This window comes from Rattus norvegicus, chromosome 6 (assembly GCF_021556685.1).
Source record: "Rattus norvegicus strain SHRSP/BbbUtx chromosome 6, alternate assembly SHRSP_T2T, whole genome shotgun sequence".
Taxonomy (NCBI): Eukaryota; Metazoa; Chordata; class Mammalia; order Rodentia; family Muridae; genus Rattus; species Rattus norvegicus.
Genome location: NC_141539.1, coordinates 61,175,051 through 61,198,203, shown reverse-complemented (window position 1 = coordinate 61,198,203; position 23,153 = coordinate 61,175,051). Strand labels below are relative to the sequence as shown.

Genomic DNA, 23,153 nt, shown 5'->3' with positions numbered 1-23,153 from the left:
TTATGTATAATGATGAAATTTCTTCCTTTTCTTTCCTCCCTCTAAAGCCTCCATATACCTCTTCATTTTCTTTTAAATATATACATGCACGTGCGACACACACACACACACACACACACACACACACACACACACATTCCTAAATGTGACTTGTTTAATTCATACAGTGTTACTTGTGTGTTTTCATATCTGACCATTGAGACCATCTGCTCTTTCTCCTAACCACTTCAGCATATCAAGTGTTTTTGTCTTAGTTCAGCTCATGTTTGGACAAGCATGATGGTGATATTCTATGTACATGCCTTCTGAGATGACCATGAGACATAATCTTGAGTAAACCCCCCAATACTCTGCCTGCATAATCTGTGTAATCTCTCTGTTACTTCGCTCTCTGCACAGGAACAGACTTTCCCTCTGAAAATTTAAGGACAGATGACTCTTTCTTGGATTTGCCTGGGTCATAATATTTTAATCATAAGAATGAAAAACAATGAATAGAGTTATTGATGTGTGTTTTCTACTATGTCGTGAATGTGTATATGTATGTATGTACACATATGTTTGTACGATATTAATGTTTAAATATTTACTTGTGTGGATATGTCTGTTAGAATATCTTTTTTATTGTCAGTGTTTTTGACATCTGGATAAATAAAAATCTGTAAATAACGATGTCTAGCTTTCTAACTGCTATTCCGACAGTATAACTGTCTAATTAATAAAAGTTCAGAGTTTTCAACATCTTTTGGGGGGGTCTATTGAAATCTGCTAGATTTCAGGTGTGGAAAAGCATGTAAAAGCCAAATAATCTGATGCTATTCACTACAGCAGTCTATTCCATGTTTCTTAGACTTATTGATTTGTAAATCTTTAAGTTGACTCTACAATTTTTGAAATGAAGTAGAGTTCAGCATCCAAGACAAAGTCAACTGTGCCTACATGTTTAATTGCAGAAGAGCTACAACACTTCATGCACTGTCCTTTATAGTTACTTCTGTGAACTGGGGTGGGTGAACACAGCACATTTCCATTGGGAAATAACAGATATTGTTATTTCCTAGACAGTTGTCGTAGAGTTGAGTTGAATTTCAATACACACTTTGTAAGTTTTGTGAGGCATTTTTTGATATGACAGCATCACCTCTGACAAGATGCTGTAACAAGAGATATATGAGTCATAACCTCTTGGAATGGTGGTTTAGTCCCTGGGAGCTCTGGGAGGTCTGGTTGGCTAATGTTGTTGTTCTTCTGATGGGGTTGCAAACCTCTTCGGCTCCTTCAGTCCTTTCTCTAACTCCTCCATAGGGGACCCCGTTCTCAATTCAGTGGTTGGCTGCAAGTACCTGCCTTTCTATTAGTCAAGCTCTGGCAGAGCCCCACCACTGCAAGAGAACACAGGGATGGACCTATGGCTGCAGCCACGTATGTAGCAGAGGAGGGCCTTGTCAGGCATCAATGGGAGGAGAGGCCCTTGTGACCTGTCAAGGCTCCAGCCCCAGTGTAGTGGAATGTCAGGGTGAGAAGGTGGGAAGGACTGGGTGGGCTGGTGGGGGAGCACTTTTATAGAAGCCGGGGGAGGATAGCAGGTTTCTGGAGCAGAAACTGGGAAAGGGAATAACATTTGAAATGTAAATAAAAAATCCAATAAAAGAAAACATGTGGGAAAAAAAGATTAAAACCTCTGATTAAAGAGATGTTTTATTTAAATAAAAGTATGGTAGGAAGCTTGTTGCATAAAATGATATTTTAAATTAAGAAAACAACAAATATATAGTATCTGTTAAATAAATTCCAAGTTGTTGGTAGGAAAATGTGTCAAGGATTCATTTACAGAAGCATGTAATATGTGAGAATGTGAGTATTTAGACTCAGTGTTGTTACATTTTAAAATAGTAACATATTTAATCTTAGTATACACAACAAAAAGCCACAAAGTATATACTCAAGATAAACCAGATACTTACTTATGATGAGAATTATAAAAAGAATTTCCCTATTTTAAAAATTTTACATTTCATTTCAATTCCTTAAGTACATTTTAATTAAAAATTTAATTGAGATCTGACAGTAAACTACTTATGCTTTTCGGTTGTTTAAATCAAAAAATCAAGCTAGATTTGGTTGACATAAAATTAACAACTAGAGAATATATAAGACGGGTCAGAAATGTTTATTTTAATTATGTGGGTGAAAAATAACTATTCTATAAGGACTAGAGAGGGACATCCATCATAGAAACCACTATTTAAAGAAGCTAACACATATTTTAGTAATCTTCTATTCAGTTCATTATATTCACCATCAGGAAAGAGTCCACTTGTGTAAAACACTCAAACTTCACATGACTCAAAAATGGTAGTGAGAACCCAAGAGAAAGTTCTTGTAAGGAGATGCTACACTCACTCATACATATGTGATGCAAATCTTGCATTGCACTGGGAACAAAGCAGACCAGAAAGGTGATTCAGATGAAATTCATAAATCACAAAGGGTGTTTGGTTAAGGAGCTATTCTGTAGATTGGAGTGAACTGGAGCTGAACGAGGAAAGCTACAGAAGGACTGACCTATTGCCAAGGACAGCATAGCTAGAAGCAGGGGTGCAAGGAGACGCAAGTCAGCTGCGGAGCAGAGGTAGAGACGGGGGCAGCACAGCTCACTCAGAGCTTTCTGTGTAAGTTCCATTTGCACCCGGGACATAGTGTGGGCATGGTTATGAATATTTTAACTCCTAAAACTTCCTGGCATCACAGCGAACTAATGATCAGCTTTTGGAGAAACTATTTGACTTCTATCTACAAAAGGTATGTTTATTTCCTGCCTCATCTATTTTCTAAAGAACCTCTACGTAAAGAACAACACTGTTTTTGAAAAAGATCAGATATCAAAATTAGGAGTATATTAAAAAAACACAGTGAAAGTGGCCAGTGAGAGGCAAGGAGTGTGGTGATGAATGGGATTGATGTTATCAACACATGTGACATCAGTTATGAAATTGTCATAATGAAGCCTAGAATTGCGCATAACTAAGGTAGTATGAACATTTTCACAATGTATAAGTAGTAAAGGAAGGATATTTTAATGACCTAAATGATTCTTACCTCTAAGAAGAGGTAAGAATTTCTTACAAGTTATAAAATTCTGAGGATTCCTTCAGCACAGGATTACTTATAAAAAAAATTAATGTGTACAGAGAAAAAAAGAGAAGAACTATAAACTGAAATCACAAAGAATGAATTTGGAAAAAATCTTAATAAGTATATTAATATTCATGAGATAGTACATTTAAATAAACATTAAAATGAGAAAAGTTAATTGAGGGAAGGAAAGAATCCATGTTTCATGTAAGCACAGAAAAGGCTAGCCTACATGAGAAAAGGTTATCTGAATGCACATAAATATTATAAATGATACATAGGTTACTATATATCTTATATATTTTGTATTTTATATAAATAATATATTAACATAATATATATCATACAAAATATGTGTATAAAACATAATATTTAATATATTATGTATAGGTCAATATATATAGTTATATGGACAGTTATACGTATGGTTATATATATGTGCATGTGTATAACATACAGTTACATATAACTATCGATACAACTGTATATAACCACAGAGTTATATAGAGTTTTATATCCATATATATGTTTGTGTCTGCATTCCACGCCTGAGCATATGGCCCAAGAACTCCATATTCCACCAAAGAGAAATGTGCACACTTTTTCTTATTGCTGCTTTATTCACAGAAGACAGGGGACAACACATGTAATATAAATCTTAGAGCAAGCCTACCACCAAGGGCAACAAGCAATTCTCAGTGTTTGGAAACCTGTCCATGAGGACAAGCAGAAATCTTGATAACTACAGTTCTGGGAGGTTATGCTAATTGTGTTTTATGAACATGATTTCACATATATTATCATGGTATAAATTTTGTTCATTTTTAAGAGAAAAAACTATTTGAGTACTTAGTTTCTAGTTCTTGAGAAACAACCAACAAGACTTATTTTAATCTCTATTTTGCTTTCTTTTGATATAACAGGGGGCACAAAAGCTTATTCAGCGTCTCTCTGCTTTATGTCGTCTAATGTTTACTGCCATGCTGCTAGGAAGAAAAGAGGTCAATGCAAGAGGATGACGTTAATAACTTAATGAGGCCAAATTAATGATAATTTAGTTCAGTCTATATTTATGAAATCAAAAGTACATGTTCCATGATGAAAATATAATTTTATTCCTCTATGCCTTACCTATTAATAATAAACTAGGTTATAAGAGAGTGGTATTCATTAGATTCTACAGATAATAAATGAGAAAATTATATTATGATTTCTAGTCTTTGCTAATTAGTTTCTTTTTCAGTCTGCAACAAATCTATCCTTAATATTAAACAAGTAAAAGACGGCAGTTCTAACAAGACTTAGTTGCTTTCCTTCTTGTTCTGCTGTGTGTGTGTGTGTGTGTGTGTGTGTAAGTCTGAGTATGTAACTTTGTGTGAATATGTGTGAGAGTGTGTGTGTCAGTGAATATGTATATGTGAGTTTGTGCGTGAGTGAATATTTGAGGGTTTGTGTATGTATGTGTGTCAGTGAAGGTGTGTGAGAATGTGTGTATTAGTGTATGAGTGTGTGAGTGTGTTTCTTATTTTTAGCAGTGCTTATAATATTTAGAACAAGCACCAACTTGAAGTATGTTCCTTGCAATTTTGCAGAACATCATGTGTATCTGCTCCTCTTATATAATTGTCAATTTTTTTCATATATAGACCTCTGCCGTAGTTATGTAACTTTTCTGGACACAACACACTTGTTACTTGATTAGTAACCATTGATCAGTCAATGATAATGAAGAAATCCTCATACTTACTTACCCTGGCATTGGTCCATTTCCAGAAAGACTGTAAACCTGACGAGGATTTAGAAGATACTGGAATTTTCTGTAAATTCTATAAATGGGATAAATAAAAAATGCAGTGAATTTAGTAAAAAATTAAAAATTTCAAAATTACACACCCCAACGTCAAAGTATACAGTTTTGTACATAAAGATATTTTATAAATTCATCCTTACTGATATCAGATTTATAACAGCTCAAAGAACTAATGGCCCTCTAAAGAAAGGAGACAGATATAAAGTAATGTAGTTTGGAAGTTAGAAATGATGCTTACATTGCCATAATGCAGTAACAGATACTCCTCCATAGACCTTATTTAATAAATTATAATTTGAAGACATATTTAAATGTATTTCAGTATCACATTCTTAACTATTTTATCTTAATAGTTATCTATGAGTATATGCTTTTCTCCGCATATATCAGTATTATTGGACATTAATAAAGATAAGAATTATCCTACAAGTAAAGTAAGATATATATATATATATACATATATATATGTACATTTGTGTAAAAAAAGAAAGTAGACATTTGTCCATGAACATTTTCAGCTCACAAAATTTTTCCAATAGGTCAAATTAAAAATTTCAAAATTTAAATGGATTTGACCTCAATCCATTATCTCATCCCTAAATCTGCAAATCCTCCATTCTTTTTATCTCAGTTTATGATATTATAAAGTGTCTAAAGAAAGATTTTTAGAGTCATTCCCTGTCACTTTTCTTTCCTACTCCATGAATAGAAAGGCCACCATCTTCACTGTGAACCTACAGCCCATTTCTGAACTTTCTTCATAGATTACATCCTTGGTGAGATTCTCCTGGCTGACAACATGACCTTTCACGAATCTACTTTCTACTTTATTCCTCTGGAGAACGTCTATTTATGTCACACCCAATAGAAGAGTGCTTTTTTTTGAGACTTCACATTTTTCAAATATATTTCCTCCTTGGAACTTTCATAGCAACTATATTTTAAACTTTTCTATGTTAACATTCTTTATGTGTTTTTGCAAAATGTGTGTGGACATGACTCCACCCCCATCATTAAATCTTATGTCATTTATCCTAGTGGTAAACAGTGCTAGAGGAGTTCGGACATACCCAGTAGGAGTACCATTGGTTGTTACAGGAAACATTGTGTGCACATATAATCCTGTGCCATTTTGCAATGTATTCAACAAATTAAAGTTGAAAATGCAAAAAAAGATCCAACAACAACAATAAAAACAAAGGTGAATGTCTGTATGGAATACCACTGTGAAAGAAACCACTCAGAGGAAACTTCATATTCTGACCAGATCTCTTTCAACACATATTTTTTTTTTACAATTTGATAAACTGTCTATTCTTTGGAAGTTTTATACATGTGTTTAATGAACCATGGTCAGGCTTACCCACACACCTGCTTCTATTCACTTCTCTTTGTCATTTATATGTTGCCCATGACCACTAATAGTAAATTTGAGTGACTGTGAGAGCTTGTTTGGAGTTTCTAACGAAGTTGCTTACTTAGCTACTTGGTCTTCTTGACTAAAAACCAGTTGTCCTTGGTCAGGTAAGGGTTTCTTCTCGCCTGCAAGCACAGCCTCAGAAAGGATAAACTCCGAGTGGTAAAGTGGGCAGAGGACCCAGCCTAGTCAGCCGGATCAGCCGAACCAGCTCTTGCGGTCAATGAGATGGTGTCTGGATTGTTCATCCTCTCTTCCATAAACCCTCTAAACCTATTGTAATCACACCTACTACCTCTGTTTTGTACTACACTTCTGTGCATGTCCGTGGGACAATCCAACAAGTTATGTACAAACTACCAAGTACCACAGCCTCAAAGGATGATGGTCCCTGCATAGCATCTATCAGCTAACCATAGGTACTCAGCAGTAGGTCTCATGACTTCCTCCATCATCAATATGGAAATCTTGGATGCTTTGATCTTGTCAGGTCCCCTACAGGTAAGCCCAGCTACTGTGAATTCAGAAAGCAGCATTTCCCAGCTTTCTTTTGCATATCTGAGGGTATCCCCATAGCTTCCTGGGTCTACCTCAGCTGATTTGGCTCATGAGGAGGGTGTCCTTTCTTCCCTTACCACTCATATTCTCTCCTACTTGCAGTGGGCCCTCAATGAGGGAAGTAAGCTGGAAGAGGACATTTGTTCTCCAGTTAAGGCTACTATAGTAGCTATGCTCCCCATTGGCACCACCAAACCATCTCCCAAGTTCCCTTAATTTGATTTTTAATAGTCAAGGTCAACTTTATGAATAAGATACAAATATATTCATAAGATTTCTCAAAGCCTCTTGGTTCTCACCAGACTCTTATGATTTCATTGTATTTCTATGTGACTTGCTTTTAATAAAGTATATATTTAATAATCAAGAACATGCTATTTAGCTAAATGGTTTAGATTATCTTAAATTAAGAGAGGAGAAATGTGGTCTCCTTACAATCATATTCTATGCTTCTTTTACTAAGTTTTTATCCTTACTGTTCAAAGAGAGTAAAGTTTTATCTAATAGTTTGTGGACAGTTTACATTTTTCTTTAAGATATTCATTTATTTGCTTTCATTTTCTGTGTTTGGGGAGTCTTATCCAAAATCCAAAATATGATAGCATATTGAAACATTTTCTTTTAGCAATTTCATATTTTGTGACTTAGACTTTGATCTGCATTGCGTTAATGGTTATAACTGGTGAGAGTGAAAGCGCTGGTTTGAGTCTTCTGCTTCTGGATGATGAATTCTCCTGTGATGGCCTATGGGAAAGGCTGTCTCTTCTACAATGCACATTCTTGCACCTCTGTTCAAAGAGCCAACTGTCCAGGAAGTCATTTACTTTTAAGCTATTTGTTCTGTTCCATTGTATTAAGTATATCTAGGCAAGCAGAGATTATATAATTCCTCTAGGCTTTATCTTTAGATATTTTGTCATACTTGAGTCTCTCTTATTTTCTTGATGTGAAATAATATAAATTTTGGAACTTTCCCATTCTATTAAGAATATCCTTGCCCAAAGAGTACACATGGACAGACCCATGGTTCCGGCTGCATACAAGCAGATGATGGACTTGTTGGGCACCAGTGGGAGGAGAAGCCCTTGGTCCTGCCAAGACTCGATGTAGGGGAGTCATTCCCAAGTGTAGGGGAATGTCATGGTAGGGAGGCACAATGGGATGGGTTGATGGATAGGGGAACACCCTCATAGAAGAAAGGGGAGGGAGATGGGATAAAGCGTTTATAGACAGGAAACTGGGAAGGGGGATAATATTTGAAATGTAAATAAATAAAAATCCAATGAAAAATCCTTGGTATTTTTATTGTGATTATATTGGGTCTGTAGATACAATTAGATAATTTATACATTGTGTAAGCATTGATTGTCCAAACCAGTGAATATGCGGAGCCATTCTATATTTTATGTTATCTATAGATCTTTAATCAAGGTTTTATAAATTTCATCATAGAAATTTTGTCTTTTGGGTTTAAAGTGAATTAGTAGCTTTTTTCATATTTGTAGCTACAATAAAATGTTAGTTGTTGAGAAGGTCAATCACTATAAAGTCTAGGTTAACTTAAAAAAGAATCTCACACTATGCATCTTAGGCCTACCTCGTGCTCTTAAGTACCAGGATCATAAGCTTGTACCACAATAGCTAGTTGGGTTTACTTTCTTGATTTCTGTTTAAAACAACTTTCTATGGGCATGTAGCAACATTAGCTGTGTTTTGTTTTGACCTGAATTCTTCCTTTGTGCTGAGACTGTTTATAAATACTTGCATTTTTTTAGTTGCATCATTTGCTTGTCTATCAAATCACGAATTTACTTTTACTGATGTGGAAACCCTGTATTTTTTTCCTTGCATGATTGTTCTGTATAGATTTCCATAACTACATCCAATAGTGATGTGTAGGCATCCCTGTCTTAGTTCAGACTTTGGAGAGGATGCTTTCAGTTTTCCCACACTTCTTGAGATACTTTTAATGAGTTTTTCACAAATTACATTGTGCTATACACAAGTTCATTTCTTCTATATTAAATTTCTTCAGCACCTTACCATTGAGGGTGCTAAATCTTTCGCATTTAATATCATGATAATGTGTGGATAAAATTTTCTACCTTGGGTTGGGGATTTAGCTCAGCGGTAGAGCACTTGCCTAGCAAGCGCAAGGCCCTGGGTTCGGTCCCCAGCTCCGAAAAAAAGAAAAAAAATTTTCTACCTTAAGGGAAACAGCTAATACATGGAATGGGAGACCCTATTTGCAAAATATACAACTTGTAAGGAGCCTTATATCAGCATTAATAAGATATTAAAATAGGAAAAATTCTGATTAAAATAAAAAATACACTTAGTCTCAAAAGAAGACTTTGAAATGATCAGCTAAATATATGGAAAAGAAAATGAAACAATAGCAATAGCAACACCATCAACAACAACAATGACAAAAACTGTCATTGTGGCAAACCCTTAGAAAGAGCAAGGAAAACCACAATGAGATATCACATGACCTTAGTAAGAACATCTATTATTAAAATGACTAAAGATTGATGAGGATGCGGAGAAAATGGATCTCCCACATGTTATAAATTTGGATGATATATATTTTTAATGGAAAAGAGTAGAGACATCCTTCCAAATTTTAAAGACTGAACTACTGCTTGACCTAGTAATGGATATGTATCTAAATTTTTAAAATAATGTGTAAAAGAAACAAGTGCAATCACACAGCACTATGGCTCACAACAGTCAAGAACTGGAAGCAACCAATAAGACTTCCAACTAATGAGTGTGTAAAATACATGTGGTAAAGTTTCACTGTGAGAAACATTTAGCCAAGAACAACACAGAAGCCTGTCACCCCATGGGTAGACCTAGAGATCATTATGTTAAGTGCAATGAGCTATGCAGTAGATATGCAGAGCAAGATCACACTTGTGGAATTTAAACAAGCTCATCTGAAAGCTAAGAGGATATTATAAGTTATCAAATGCTGTAATAATTATGGAGAGGGAACAGTTGTGGGAAGGTTGACAAATAGGAACAAAGGAATAATTACATAGGAGAGAAATGTCCTGGTGTGCTATTGTCTAGTTAAGTAGCAAGAGATAATGAACCCTTAATTAAGCTAGAAAAAAAGAATTTTTAGTTTTTACAAGGAAATGATAAACATTTGAGGAAATAGATATATTCACCTGATTATGAATTGAACAATATATTAAAAATACCACAAGACAACCTCTTAATATTTACCATTTTCACGTTTTTATTATTTCTAAAGAAATTTAACTCCAAAGGTACATGTAACATGTGAAGCTTGTTGAAAAAAGTAATTTAGCATTATTATTTAATTTCTATTTTCATGAGCAAGGCAAATGATCTCTCTAAAAATAGGTTGCAAAAATTTAAATTTTTCAGTTTTTATGTTAGTTTGCCAGGATAAAACATAAGTATATGATATGAAAAGTAGTTTATAATATTTATTGAAAGAAAAACATGATAGTTATTTAATCACAGTAATTCAAAAGTTAAATGACTTTAGAAAAATTAACTTTCAAAGCTCCGTAATTGGGATGAAAAGTTTTCTAATTTGGAGTAAACAATGTATGTAGATCTACAGTCACTATGTTTTCCTTTTTCCTTTGTACCTATGAGATTAAGAGCACCCTCCCAGCAACATTAAGTCAGGTATAGCCCATTTCATGACTCCAGTGTATACTAGAACATACTTTTCAATGGTTTACTATTCATATTTGTGTATTTTATAATATAGTTTAATTATTAATTTATTACAAAAGTAAAATTTAGTATTATCAACTAGAACAAACACTGAGATTCTTGACAATATAGCTTGATTTTTATTCATGTTAGATATTCTGTGTTTCACCAAGAAACAACAGTATTATGAAACAAAATATAGGCAGAAAATTACCTTAATATATTTTGACTATATTTTGCACATAAATTCTGTTTCTTGGTAATAGCTGTGATTCACCAAGGGCCAACCTGTTGGCCATTTAGAAAACCAACTTCCGTTCAACATTGTTTATGAAACTGTGTCAAATATCAAGATACATAAACTCTGATAGTTACAATGATTATGAAAGGACATTATATGAGAATTTTGAATATAAAGAGAAAAGACTCCAATCAGTTTGTTACACATAGGTCATAGCTAGATTGAGAAGCAGTGTTGTTTATATCATTAACAAAGCTTACTTTGATATAGGAAAAGGACATGGCATTTAAAAGCATACCGTTCTCCTTGCTTCCCACCACTTTTAGGGTTGACAAAAACTAGAAGAGGATGTGTGCCAGGAATAGGAGTGATCTAGAAGGAAATATGGAGAAATTATTAGGATGGACCATATGTAGAGGACACCTGTTAGGTCTCATCATTCCCAAGTGAGCCTTTCTTTAAACTGGGTCTGGAAAATAATAGAAAATAATGACGGGCAAGAGATGAAAAAGAAAAGAAAACAAACAAATAACAGAAGAAAGAAAAGCGACAATTTTAGAACATTTTGTAAACTAGTAACAATGAATCAGTTTCTGAGAAACAAAGAAACATGTTGGGTATAAAGAAACTTCCTTTTGCAGAGTTCCTCTTACAGAGCTGATCACATGTGCTTTATGAAAAGCATCTCCATTTGTGTTTGTGGGCCACTCTCAGACCTAGTGTTCCTATTCACATTGTCTTGCCTCAGAATTTCTTCTTTGAAAACAGAGTCGCAGGGAGCTGTGTTTATTTGCTAAGTAGAAGTTCACTGACTATTGGTCTCCCTGTACTCCCTGTATAAACCGAGTTGATAGTGTTCCTGATCTCTGACTGTGTGGACTATCTATATCACTATCCATTTAGAGGTGGATCAAGAAGACAAAGTGACTTCCTGGTGAAATTGTGATTTAGTAATAAGTACACACTCACTCCAAAAACACACAAATTTGGACTCTTTAGAGAAATGGGATAGGAAGAGAAACAATACTTGTATTGTGTTTTTGCACTGATAACATGAGTTTATTGTTTTAGGTAGGGTAGCACAAAAATCTTGTATCTGATTGATTTGCCATCAATGAATGTATACTGGGTAGGAACATCATTGTTTAAAATAATGATATGCTAAATCAGAGCTCAGAACACAAATTAAAACCACATTAGCAAAAAAATTTATGAAACCAGTAGGATAGGTTAAATACTAAGTTGGTAAGTAGTTTCAGGTTAATCTTTATGTGGTGTTATCTCTCCCCTAGAGATGGTCCTTAAATATTTAATATGAAAATTGAAAGCAATCATTTCATTACAGTGTGCCCTTTCTTGCTGTCTGTTTTAATGGTATCAATTTAAATATTCCTTCCTCCAAATCTTAAGTGAAATGGTGGCTATCTAATGAGTTTGTGTAAGGAAATAAAGTTAAACTCTTCACACTGGCTAAATGAGAAGGGTGAATGAGATAGTCTTCACTTTTCTACTGTAGTTCAACTAATGCTGAAGTCAGTAACTGTATCGGTCTTTGTCTTACTTTTCCTAATAAAGAAAATGATGGTTCTTCTATCCTCATTCCCCTGTAACTACTAAGGTCGTGGAAGCTGTAGTGTCTGTAGTTACTTCCTGTTCCTACAACAAATATGCTCAGTTGATGCTAACAGACTGTCCACCCTCCTAGAACCTTGGTCCTAATATATGACATAGCTGCCCATTTTCCTATCAAAATCTAAAATGAGGAAACATCAAAAAACACATTAATTTTAGAATTAGCATACAAATTCCTTTACATTTCTTGTATTGCAAAACTGGAACTTCTAAATTTATCCTATACAAAATAGATGTGATAACATATGTACATTTCATTTTAATTTTCATATTATTTTTTAGTTTAAGCTTAATTTAAATCGCTATTCATTGATTTTAAACATAAGAATCTCAAACAAGTTTGTGTATGTTCTTATATGTGCATATGCATGCTATGCATATCTATATATAAGTATCAGCATATAAGTGAATGTGTAAGTGTATACATATATGTGTATACTAATATGCATGTGTGTGTGTGTGTGCTATATCTTCTTCACAGGAGTTATCTATCTACTTCAAACACTTCCCTACCTATGTTTGAGGCTAAATCTTTCAGTGTCTGTATTTAGTTAACTGTTAACATCTGGGGTCAGGGACTCTTATGGGCGAGTTGGGGGAGGATTGAAGGCCCTGAAGGGAACAGGAACTCCACAGGAAGATCAATAGAGTCAACTAATTTGAACTCTTGGGAGCTCTCAGAGACTGGACCACCAACACGGGCTGAACCAAGGCCCCCAGGACGTATGTAGCGTATGTAGCAAGTTTGCAGCTCAGTCTCCATTGGGTCCCCCACAATTGGAGCAGGGGCAATCCCTAAACTGCTGCCTGTCTGTAGAATCTGTTCCCAAGGAGGGACACTTGGTCTGGCTTCAGTGGGAGAGGATGCACCTAACCTTGAAGAGACATAAGTCTGGGTAGGAGGAATATGCTCAGAGAGGAAAGGGGGACGGGAAATGGGGTTTCTGACTCTGTGAGAGGATGAATGGGGAGAGGGGGAGGGAGAGAGGGACGGAGAGGGAGAGGGAGGGGGAGGGGGAGGGGGAGAGGGAGAGCTGGGTTCTTCCTGTCTGTTGCAAGGATACCGCGATGTTGCTGCTCTTGCCTGTTCTAGGTGAATACTGGGGACTTGATCTTGGGTCGTCATTTTTGTGTTGCAAGTACTTTCCTGACTGAGCTCTCTCCCCAGCTCCTAAATAAGGATTGGAGCAAAATTATAAAATTTCAAATAGTTACAATAATGATTGTTTTTCTTTCCTCACTTCTTACGTGGCTAATCACTATATTAGGTTGTATTTAAAATTCACACTTGGTCAGAATTCTTTTGAACGATTTCAAAGCCCTTTTCTGAGATAGGTATTGAAATATTTAAAAATATCATTATAAATTCCAACAAATATTGTTTTAAAAGGTTCCAAATTTCCTATATATATAGAGAGAGAGATAGATAGATGTGTGTGTGTCTGTGTGTGTATGTCTGTGTGTATGTGTGTGTCTGTGCCTGTGTGTGTCTGTGCGTGTGTGTGTGTTTGTGTGTCACAGACTAGATTATAAAATAAGCAGAAAAACTGTAAATAATACAAGGGTGTTGTTTTGAAGCAGGTTGGATGGAGAAATAAATACAATGACTTAGAAGAATGAAAGAGGACTTGAAGAATTAGAATGATGACGTTTCACATGCGAGAAAGTCAAATGCCCAAGATGGGAATATAAAAGTAGAAAGGTCAGTCACCCGCTTTCCTTCTGCATCACTGTGGTTATAAAATAAGAGGATATCAAAGGCACTTGTGTATGCCATGAGTTACTGTGGTTCTGTGCTCCTTTGATAATGCCTAACTAACCCAGTTAATACCCATTTCCCTTCATTCAGTGTCGTCAGTGACAAAGCAGTAGCTATGAGGCTCAGGTGCTAAGGGAACACATAATGTTTGTCAGAGCAGAAATTTTATTTCAGGCAAATCTGGCACATTTTTCTATGCTCAGAGAAAAAGCTTTAAAACTGTGTTAACCTTTGCTTCTATAAAAAGAAGGCCTAGTTGCTTGAGTAAATGTGGATGCTAAGCAGACAGAAGTCTTAGATTTGAGAGCCAAAGACCTGCAGTGTTATCTAGTCTTTGTCAAGTTTGACAAGTTGAAATGCTTTTGGTCTAAGAAAAGGAACAATAGAGTTGAGAGATTTTTCCTATTTTATTTTCATTTCAGTGGCTTTTGAGGCTTATAGAACGAGTGTTTACATATGCATATGTGTACAAATATAAATGAATGTTTCAGATATTGAGCTTCCAATGTCTTGTAAGGTAAGTGGATAAATAATGAGTAGAAAAGCAGGCTTATGTCTCCTCTGGTGAAGTATACAGGCAGTTGCTGTGAAGCTTCTCCCATCCTCATTCCAACACACAGAAAGAACATGTGAACACACAGGAAGCTGCTTGCTGCCTCCAAACCCAAAGAATGGAGCCCATGGTCAAGGAGTTCATCTGCGCCATGCTCTTGACCATCTCTTCCTCCACCTCTGCGGTAAAAAATGCCTCAAGTGTAAGCCTTAACTGTCCTGTGGCATTTTATTATCAAAGACCTAGGACCCAAATACAGGATGGTTGGATTCTGTGCTTTCTATAGAAGAGGAGTAACCATTGCTCTCCTTCCTGTCCGGCATGGACCATTTAACTTAAGAGGAACTAAGGCGGCTTTGAAGATAACACAGAGACGTTACTACTACAAGTTAGCACTACTCCTGATGAAAATGCGAAGCTGTCCCCATACCCTACCTCAGCACTCTTTTCAAGTGAGACAAAAACACGAATGGGGATCGTGGCTGTTACTGCCTTGTTTTTCATTATCTTATATACTGTATAACCTAAATGTGGTGGACATGAGTGAAAAGTAAGACCCATCATATAGGATTCATATGGAATCAGGCATAGTGAAATACTTTATTGTCTGTCACACATAGCAATACACATACTTTTCCAGAAGAAGCTGTTAAAAAATGATGTCAAAACTGTGAAAGATATTCTATTTTATCTTATATTATGCAATTGTCAATTAAGGTTATGGGCATACCCAATGTCAGTCTCTGACTTCATAACTTAAATTGTCTCAGATAATCTTAATTCACTAAAATTCTTCATCCTGATTTCTAGAAATCAGTGCCTCTCCATGCAGCACTCAGTCCAAAGCGATGGATATGTATTGTAATGTAAGTTCCATGTACTGAAGAAGTGAGCATAAACACTTTGCTTAGTTTCTCCAACTTGGTATGGCTGACATATATAAATGAAGTCTTATGGGAATATCTCATAATTACATTTTTAGAAACTTTAAGTTTTTTATTGCTCCAAAATTTCATATTCACACAAAAATACTTCAAGGATGATAAAAAGGGGCTTTTATACCAAACCATCTAAAATTGCACTGCCAAAATTGTATTTTATTACTTTACTTTAGTATTGCCTACCTGAACGATATTTTTATCTTGTTTGATTCAATCCAGTCATCAAACTTAGAAGTTAATGTATATCTGGAATAGTTTCTTCTTTCTCCCCTCTCTCCCTCTCTTCCCTTCCAGCTTTCCTTGATGGCTTAAGACCACCCTTCCCTCTTTTCTTTACTTTGAGATAAGTTCTGGTCTCAAAATCACTCTTAAAGGATGAGGCAACTTCTAATCCTCCTCTATCAGGTCCTGAATGTTGGGATTAAGAACATACCCCATCATGACCATTTTATGTATTTTTGTGAATCCAACCCTGGGCTTCCTGAACACCAGACAAGGTGTCTGCTACCTGAATCATCCTAAGCCTCAGAGGGCTTTACCTAAAGAATATTTTTAAGACAATTGGTAAAATAAGACGACCCAAGGACTGCATCACAGACATACATTAGTGTTATAATTACCGTTAGTTTCTTACTTCTAAATATAACCTTTAACCGAGAGCTTTTTTGACTTATAATTACATAATTTCATCTTTCCCCTGTGTTCCTTTAAACCCTGTCATGTGTCCCTCTTTCAAATTCGTAGCTTTCTTTTTATTAACTGTTACTACAATCATAGTTGAATATGTGCATACACGTTTATTCCTAAGTATAACCTACTCAGTCTCTTAAATATTTCAAATATGTGTATTTTCAGGGCTGACCATTTGTATTGTAAAGTTAGTTGGTGTGCTCTTCCCTAAGGAAGACTGTTTTCCCACTATCTGTATTCTTTAGCTGCCTGAAGTTCCTTGTGTACGGTTGAGGCTTTGTAAGCTTTCTGCCATCCACCTCAGCTTGGCTATTGTTCTTGTCCTTGTTTGGTTCATGTTTATGCTGTCATGTTGGTGACAGTTTATGGGTGTAGTTTTTGGCATTAGGAAGCAACATAATCTTACAGCAAAGACCCTGGGCATCTTATTTTCAAATCCGTTTATCCTTCTTCAGCAATGTTCTCTGAACCTGAGGTGTGGGAGTATTTTGTGAATATACCCATCATCAGGACTGGGGTCATGGTTTTACTTTTTACTGGATGTGGTTTTTCTGTGCTGCCTGTTGCAAAAGACGTTTCCCTTACCTGGGTGAGTTGTGAGGACTACACATATCTTCGTGTATAAGGACAATGCTTAGATTATTATTAGGAATTATGCTGGTTTAGTAAGTTGTTGGCTGGGGGGTTCTCCTTCAAGGTCCATCAATGTGTAGCTGGCTAGCTTTTCAGTACCAGAAATAACTTCCCTCAAGTTCAGGGGGTCTTAAGTCCAATTAGGAGTTTAAAAAAATCATTATAAAAACATTTAGGAATGAAGTCAAAAAGTATGATATAAAAAAAACACATGCACTGCTATGATAAAATATTTTGTATGCTTTTATTGAGATAAAAAGCAAAAGAAATAACCATCAATAAATAATCCTTTGAGCCTGAAGCGATGCTCACCTGAAGGCATATACTCATGCGGAAGATGAGATCACTGCACAATAGAGCAGGATGTAATAGAGACGACATCCCTCTTCAGATACTCCCTCAGTCTCCCATTACCCAAACTCTGTGCTTGAAATGTCTCTGAGGCACCCTGTACTTTCTCAAAGTCGCAAAGAATTATTAGTACAAAGAAACTGCTAATACTGGGTTCTCTTCCACGCAGCATAGACTTCATCCTTGTAAGTCTAGTAGAGTAAATTTAGAGTGTGACTCTGGAGATAAATTGGTTGTGAGTCTAGTTCAACACTTCCCTACAGAGGCTCACACCTTCAGTAATACCGTCTTATTTGATCACTCTTAATACCATCAAGATGTGTTTTACCTCAAATTTATATTCATTCTTTCTCAAGAATTTCATGTCAGTCTGACTACTTGTGTTATATTCTTTGGCATTGAATTAATTCTTAAATTACAATCTCCTGAAGCCTTCGGCATCTGAGCTAACGTCAACTTTGCCACTTCAGACCCAAGAGTTTCATCTAAATTGTCCATGTATTCATTATTTTCTAGGTGGATTCTATTCTCGAAATATTTCTCTACTTACAAATCTCTATGGTAAGTTTTTGATACTATAACCTTTAGTTACTTACGGCAGCTATGAAATGCTCAACCAATCCTCCAATAAGCTAACTTTAACAAGAGTGAGCCTTTTAAAATACACTGAGTAACATAATGTTTCTGTATAACCTTTCCCAGTGTGTTTATAACACTCACATCAAAAGTCAGAGTGCTCATGAAAGCTTTTCCAGACTTGGAACAACTATTACTATTACTTGTTACATCTCTACAGGACTCTATAATTTTCAGTGTTGATTTTCACTCTAGGTATAAGGTTATTGTTCCTAAAGTTTAGGAGTCATACTTGATAGCTGTCTAATTCTCATAAACACTACTAGCTAATGCTCTTCGATTTGAATTAGTTGTCCATATATATCCTTCTGGCATGTCATCCTTAATTACACGTGACTTCAAATTTTGGCCTTGATATTTGTCTTACTCAACCCTCTGTCTTGTGTATTATTTAGAAACTAACAGAATATTTGTAGAGGTGAACTCAGTTGTATTTTGGTTGTTTTAATGTTGTTAGTGGCTTGTTTTTGTTTTTTGTTGTTTTGATTGATTGTTTTGAGGCAGACTTTTCTGTGTAGCCCCAATTCACCAGAAACTCATTCTGTACACCAGGCTGGCCTCAAATTCAGAGATCTGTCTGTCTCTGCATCCCAAGCACAGGTATTAAAGGCATGTGACATTGCCACCCAGCTGAAAGGCTATAGTTCTTAAAACTGTAAACTAATAACTCAACATATAAACAGAAATTAGAATGACTCTAAGAATTGATTTAAAAATATTCAATAAGTTTAGAGAATTATACATACTGACTAAAGAAATGAACTGACAGGTTGGAGATTTAGCTCAGTGGTAGAGCGCTTGCCTAGCAAGCGCAAGGCCCTGGGTTCGGTCCCCAGCTCCGAAAAAAAGAAAAAAAAAAAAAAGAAATGAACTGACCTGCATACATACTAAACAGTTGTTATAGTACATGTGTTTATCTTTAATTCATCCGTGACTACAAAACATAAAGTCAAAAAGACATAAGGATAAATGAATTGTGTGGAAAACATACCAGTTTGAATTAAGATATTAATGATTAAGGTCCCCTTTATCACAGGTTTGATTACAAATTGTATTTTTTTCATTATCTGGTGATGTTTTTTAATTAAGAAATTTTACATAATATTTAGGATCTAGGTAAATATCTCGTAATAAGCTTAATTGAGCATTATTTTCTATATTTGTTCACAAATAGGATAATTCTTATTATCATTAGAGTTCTTGCATGCTAAAAACTGACATTTCCATTACATTTGATACTATATTTGAAGTGTAAACCTGTGGTGTGAGCAATGACAAAGACAGAGTGCTAAACCACTGCAATTTGAAGTCCCATAGGACTTGGGTTAATTAATGAGATTCATCCTAGGGTTATGCATGATCTATTACTTCCTCTAATTAGAAATAATAATCCTGATCATTATACTGGTTAGTTGGAAAGGAAGAAGATGAATGTGCCTAACTATGATTAATCTTCTTATAGCAGTGTAGACCTCTCCTGTCAATGAGTTATATGCAAACTGGACTGCTACTCAATGCTTTTCCAGGACATACATTATATAAAGTTCACAGATGATTATTATTTGGGTATATATATATTTTACATTAATTTAAGAAACAATGATTTTACTGTTTTGAAGGTGATAAGCAACCATAAAATATTTTCTACTTGGAATCAAATAATTTTTAAGGGATATTTTCCCATTTTTCATTCTGATCAAAATTATGTGAGGTCACACATGCAAGATGAAACACAATTATACACAGGATAATACACAAAATTTAAACCCCAAGTTCTTGACAATTACACTTCTATTTATTTAACACTGTTTTGTCTGAATTGATGTCTTCATTTCTCAACTAACACTTTTAGCTGATAATTTCTTATGCCAGCAATGGTATGAAGAATTGTCATTGTTGATCATGTGCAATTTAACATGTCTATCCTTATCTATACAAGGATAAATACTTCATTTTCGTCTCAAATAAATATTAAAATAAAACTTATGTCACCACATAACTATAAAATCTTTATGATACTCTGTATGCACCATTTAGTTCTTGCTTTAAACTGAAAAACAGCAAATCTGACTATTTAAAGCTTAGGAATTAGGAAGCATAGATATTATTTTTCTAGTGAATATGTTATTTTGTCTCAGACCTTCAAACAACACAATGATACATGAATGAGCATAGTATTTACAAATTCTAACTTCACATACATATTTAGATTTATTGAGTAAGGTACAAGATACTGTGGAAGATATCACACAGACTAAGCCAGGGATTTCTTTACTCAGACTGTGACTCTGCCCTGACTAATGTCAGGTATATGGGGTATTTTCTAAATTCTGACTATCAAAACTATAGTTTTAAATATGGTAATAAGCATAATGATAATGAGTTTATGTTCAGAGAATTATCTCACTAATACAAACTACGACAAATATATATATAAAATAGTGTCTGAATTCTTGTGTTATCTGAAACATTTGCATATGTTCAAAGCTTCCTTTTTTATGATAAGGAATATGCACCTAAGCACCTGTTAAATGTGCTTAAATTTACAAATTGTGCTTTTAGGCAGTGTCCCAGAACTACTAACAATGTAAACTAATCAGTATTTATAATTTTATATTAAATTTCAATGTTGATAATACTTGGAAAAATGGATGACATCACAGTAAAATTTTTGCTATCAAAATTGTAGTCAAATTTCAAATTGGAGATGAATCATGCATGAGATTATTAAATACATGGATATGATTTCCAAAAATAAAACTGAGATATATTATTTCATGACTGAATTATGTATATATATATGAATATAATGCCATTTGTTTGAAATTTCTTTTTGCATTTAAGTTTAATTACTCAGGAAATATTTTCTATTTGTAGTATATTTAATTAGATTACAAAAATTACCTCATTATCAATTGGTAAGCAATTATTATTTAGGTTTCAGTGAACTTTTCAAAATTCTAATTAAGCAATTATTAGACATATTCTGTTTACTCTTAACTGTGCTACTGATTATGGGATATGAAGTATGTGATACATAGTATCGCAAATAATTTAATAGTTATTAAAGATAAAATCATTAATTAAATATGATTAAAATTAATATGTATTAGGATCCCAAGTGTTGTATGCAACTGTATTCTGCAGTCATCTATGTGATAAGCAGTTGATGCAAAGAAAAGCCTGGGACTTTAAATGCATTAATAGAAAATAAAACTCAGAGAACTATGTAATTGAAAACATGAAAGAATCAAGTAATCAAACATTTCTAGACCTTAAAATGATGTTGTTTACTTTAATAAATACTCATTTTTATAACATGAGCAAATTAGCTAAATATATTTATTGTGCAAAACAATTTATAATGTAGGTGGATAGGATATGTTTTATGTCAGAAGTCAAAGTGATAATTCTTAGGTTTCTAAAAACTTCCAGCCACTTCTCTTTGTCTGAATTATAATTATGTATGATCGTTGAGTTCAATTTAAAATAGAAAATATTGATACATTACATGGAATACCTCATTTTGTTATTTTATTTTAAAAATTTATTCGCACAGATAGCATTCTTTCCTAAAGGTATATGCTCACAATTAAATTCACTCCTCATAATTAGACCCACACAGAGTATATGCATTTATGTGAGTGAACATATGCATGTATACATGTGTGTTTTTATGTGGGATTATAACTGGATGGAGGCAGATAATAAATGTAAATAGCCCAAGTGTGGACAATAAAGTTAAATATTACTTTTAAACTTTCACATTCACATTAGTTTTTTGCCAATTTTATTTTAAATGGAGATAACGATATAAATCACTAATCTGTCCAGAATGTCATTCTGTCAATCAAGTACAAGACTGACATTTTGATAAATTAATAATGATTTTTCTGAAGAATTCTACTGAAATAATATAAATGATGAGAGAATGTGTTGATAACTGAACATATGTGCTCCTCAGAGTATGACAGTAACAAATATGAATGCTACTATAATTTGTACTTTTGAAACCATTACCTGCAAACCTTGTCCATCCATAGTGACAGAGTTAGCTCTTTGCATTTTGTTCTTGTCTGTCACTTTATTTGGCTGCTGGGAGCTGCCCTTTTCCTTTTTAGCTGTTGACTGTCTTTCCTGTAACAAAGAAAAAAATATATAAAATATATTTTATAAATTGGGTTAAATTTAAGAGGCGGTAATGGTTGTTAGAGGCAGCCCTTTTAAAACATCTCTATGGTTATAAGCTTAGGCCTGATTAGCTAATCTGGAATGTGTTCTAAAAAAATACAAAAAAAACTTTTCCCTTTAACTGAATCAATATAATTAATTGGCAACATGACCAAAATATTATATCAAAGAACAGTCTGGAAGAAATCAAAATTTAATGATTCAGAAGCACCCAATATCCAAAGTCTGTAAGAACTATTACAATTTATTTCCTACACAGGCAATAAAATAGAAAGATTACTAATGAAAGATTTCATTTAGCATTAAAAACAGTATTTATAAATACATTCACCATTGCAAATTATCACTACATAAATGAATTTTGAGGCTAGTATGTATATTAGAGATCTTAAGAAATACTCAATTTAATTAAAAAAAAGGAATTGAAAAGTTTAGTTTCTGTTCCTTGGAATTCTTTATTCCCATAATGAAATAAATAGGTGAAAATCTAAATACATACACCTGTGTGTGTTTATGTATGCATGTCTGAATCTGTATATATAATAATTGCTCTCTTCTTTCCTCTTCTTTTAGTCTCCTTATTCTTTTCAAATTGATCAAGAATTATTACCACTAGTCATCTTCTATTCAAATCATCAATAAGTTTCTCATTGATACACTAAATGTTCGTCTTCTCTACTTAAACCACAGTTGGTGTCAGAATGAATGTCTTCTTATTTCTTGAGCTCATGCCTCACTCTGCTTCGAGGACACTGCTCCTCCTTGCGGCTGTCTTTGTATTTTACTCTGTGTGGGCTCAGTCTCCTTTGCTTATTCTTTTATCCTATATGGATCCTACTTGACCCAATCCCCTTGAAAACTTGCACTCGCTTTTATTGCGAAGTTTTTCTTTTCAATTTTATGA

General features: G+C 34.4%; 1 protein-coding gene across 11 annotated transcripts in view; it reads right to left on the bottom strand.

The window, feature by feature from the left end:
* The window catches only part of Dgkb (diacylglycerol kinase, beta), a 756,364-nt gene that overhangs the window by 449,100 nt on the left and 284,111 nt on the right, over positions 1-23,153 (bottom strand). For all 11 annotated transcript variants that reach the window (XM_087554410.1, XM_087554412.1, XM_087554415.1 and 8 more), the window contains 3 exon segments: positions 22,079-22,195; positions 11,162-11,235; positions 4,887-4,961 (listed from right to left, as the gene is read on the bottom strand). In XM_087554410.1, coding sequence (XP_087410536.1) covers positions 4,887-4,961; positions 11,162-11,235; positions 22,079-22,195 — 266 coding nt within the window.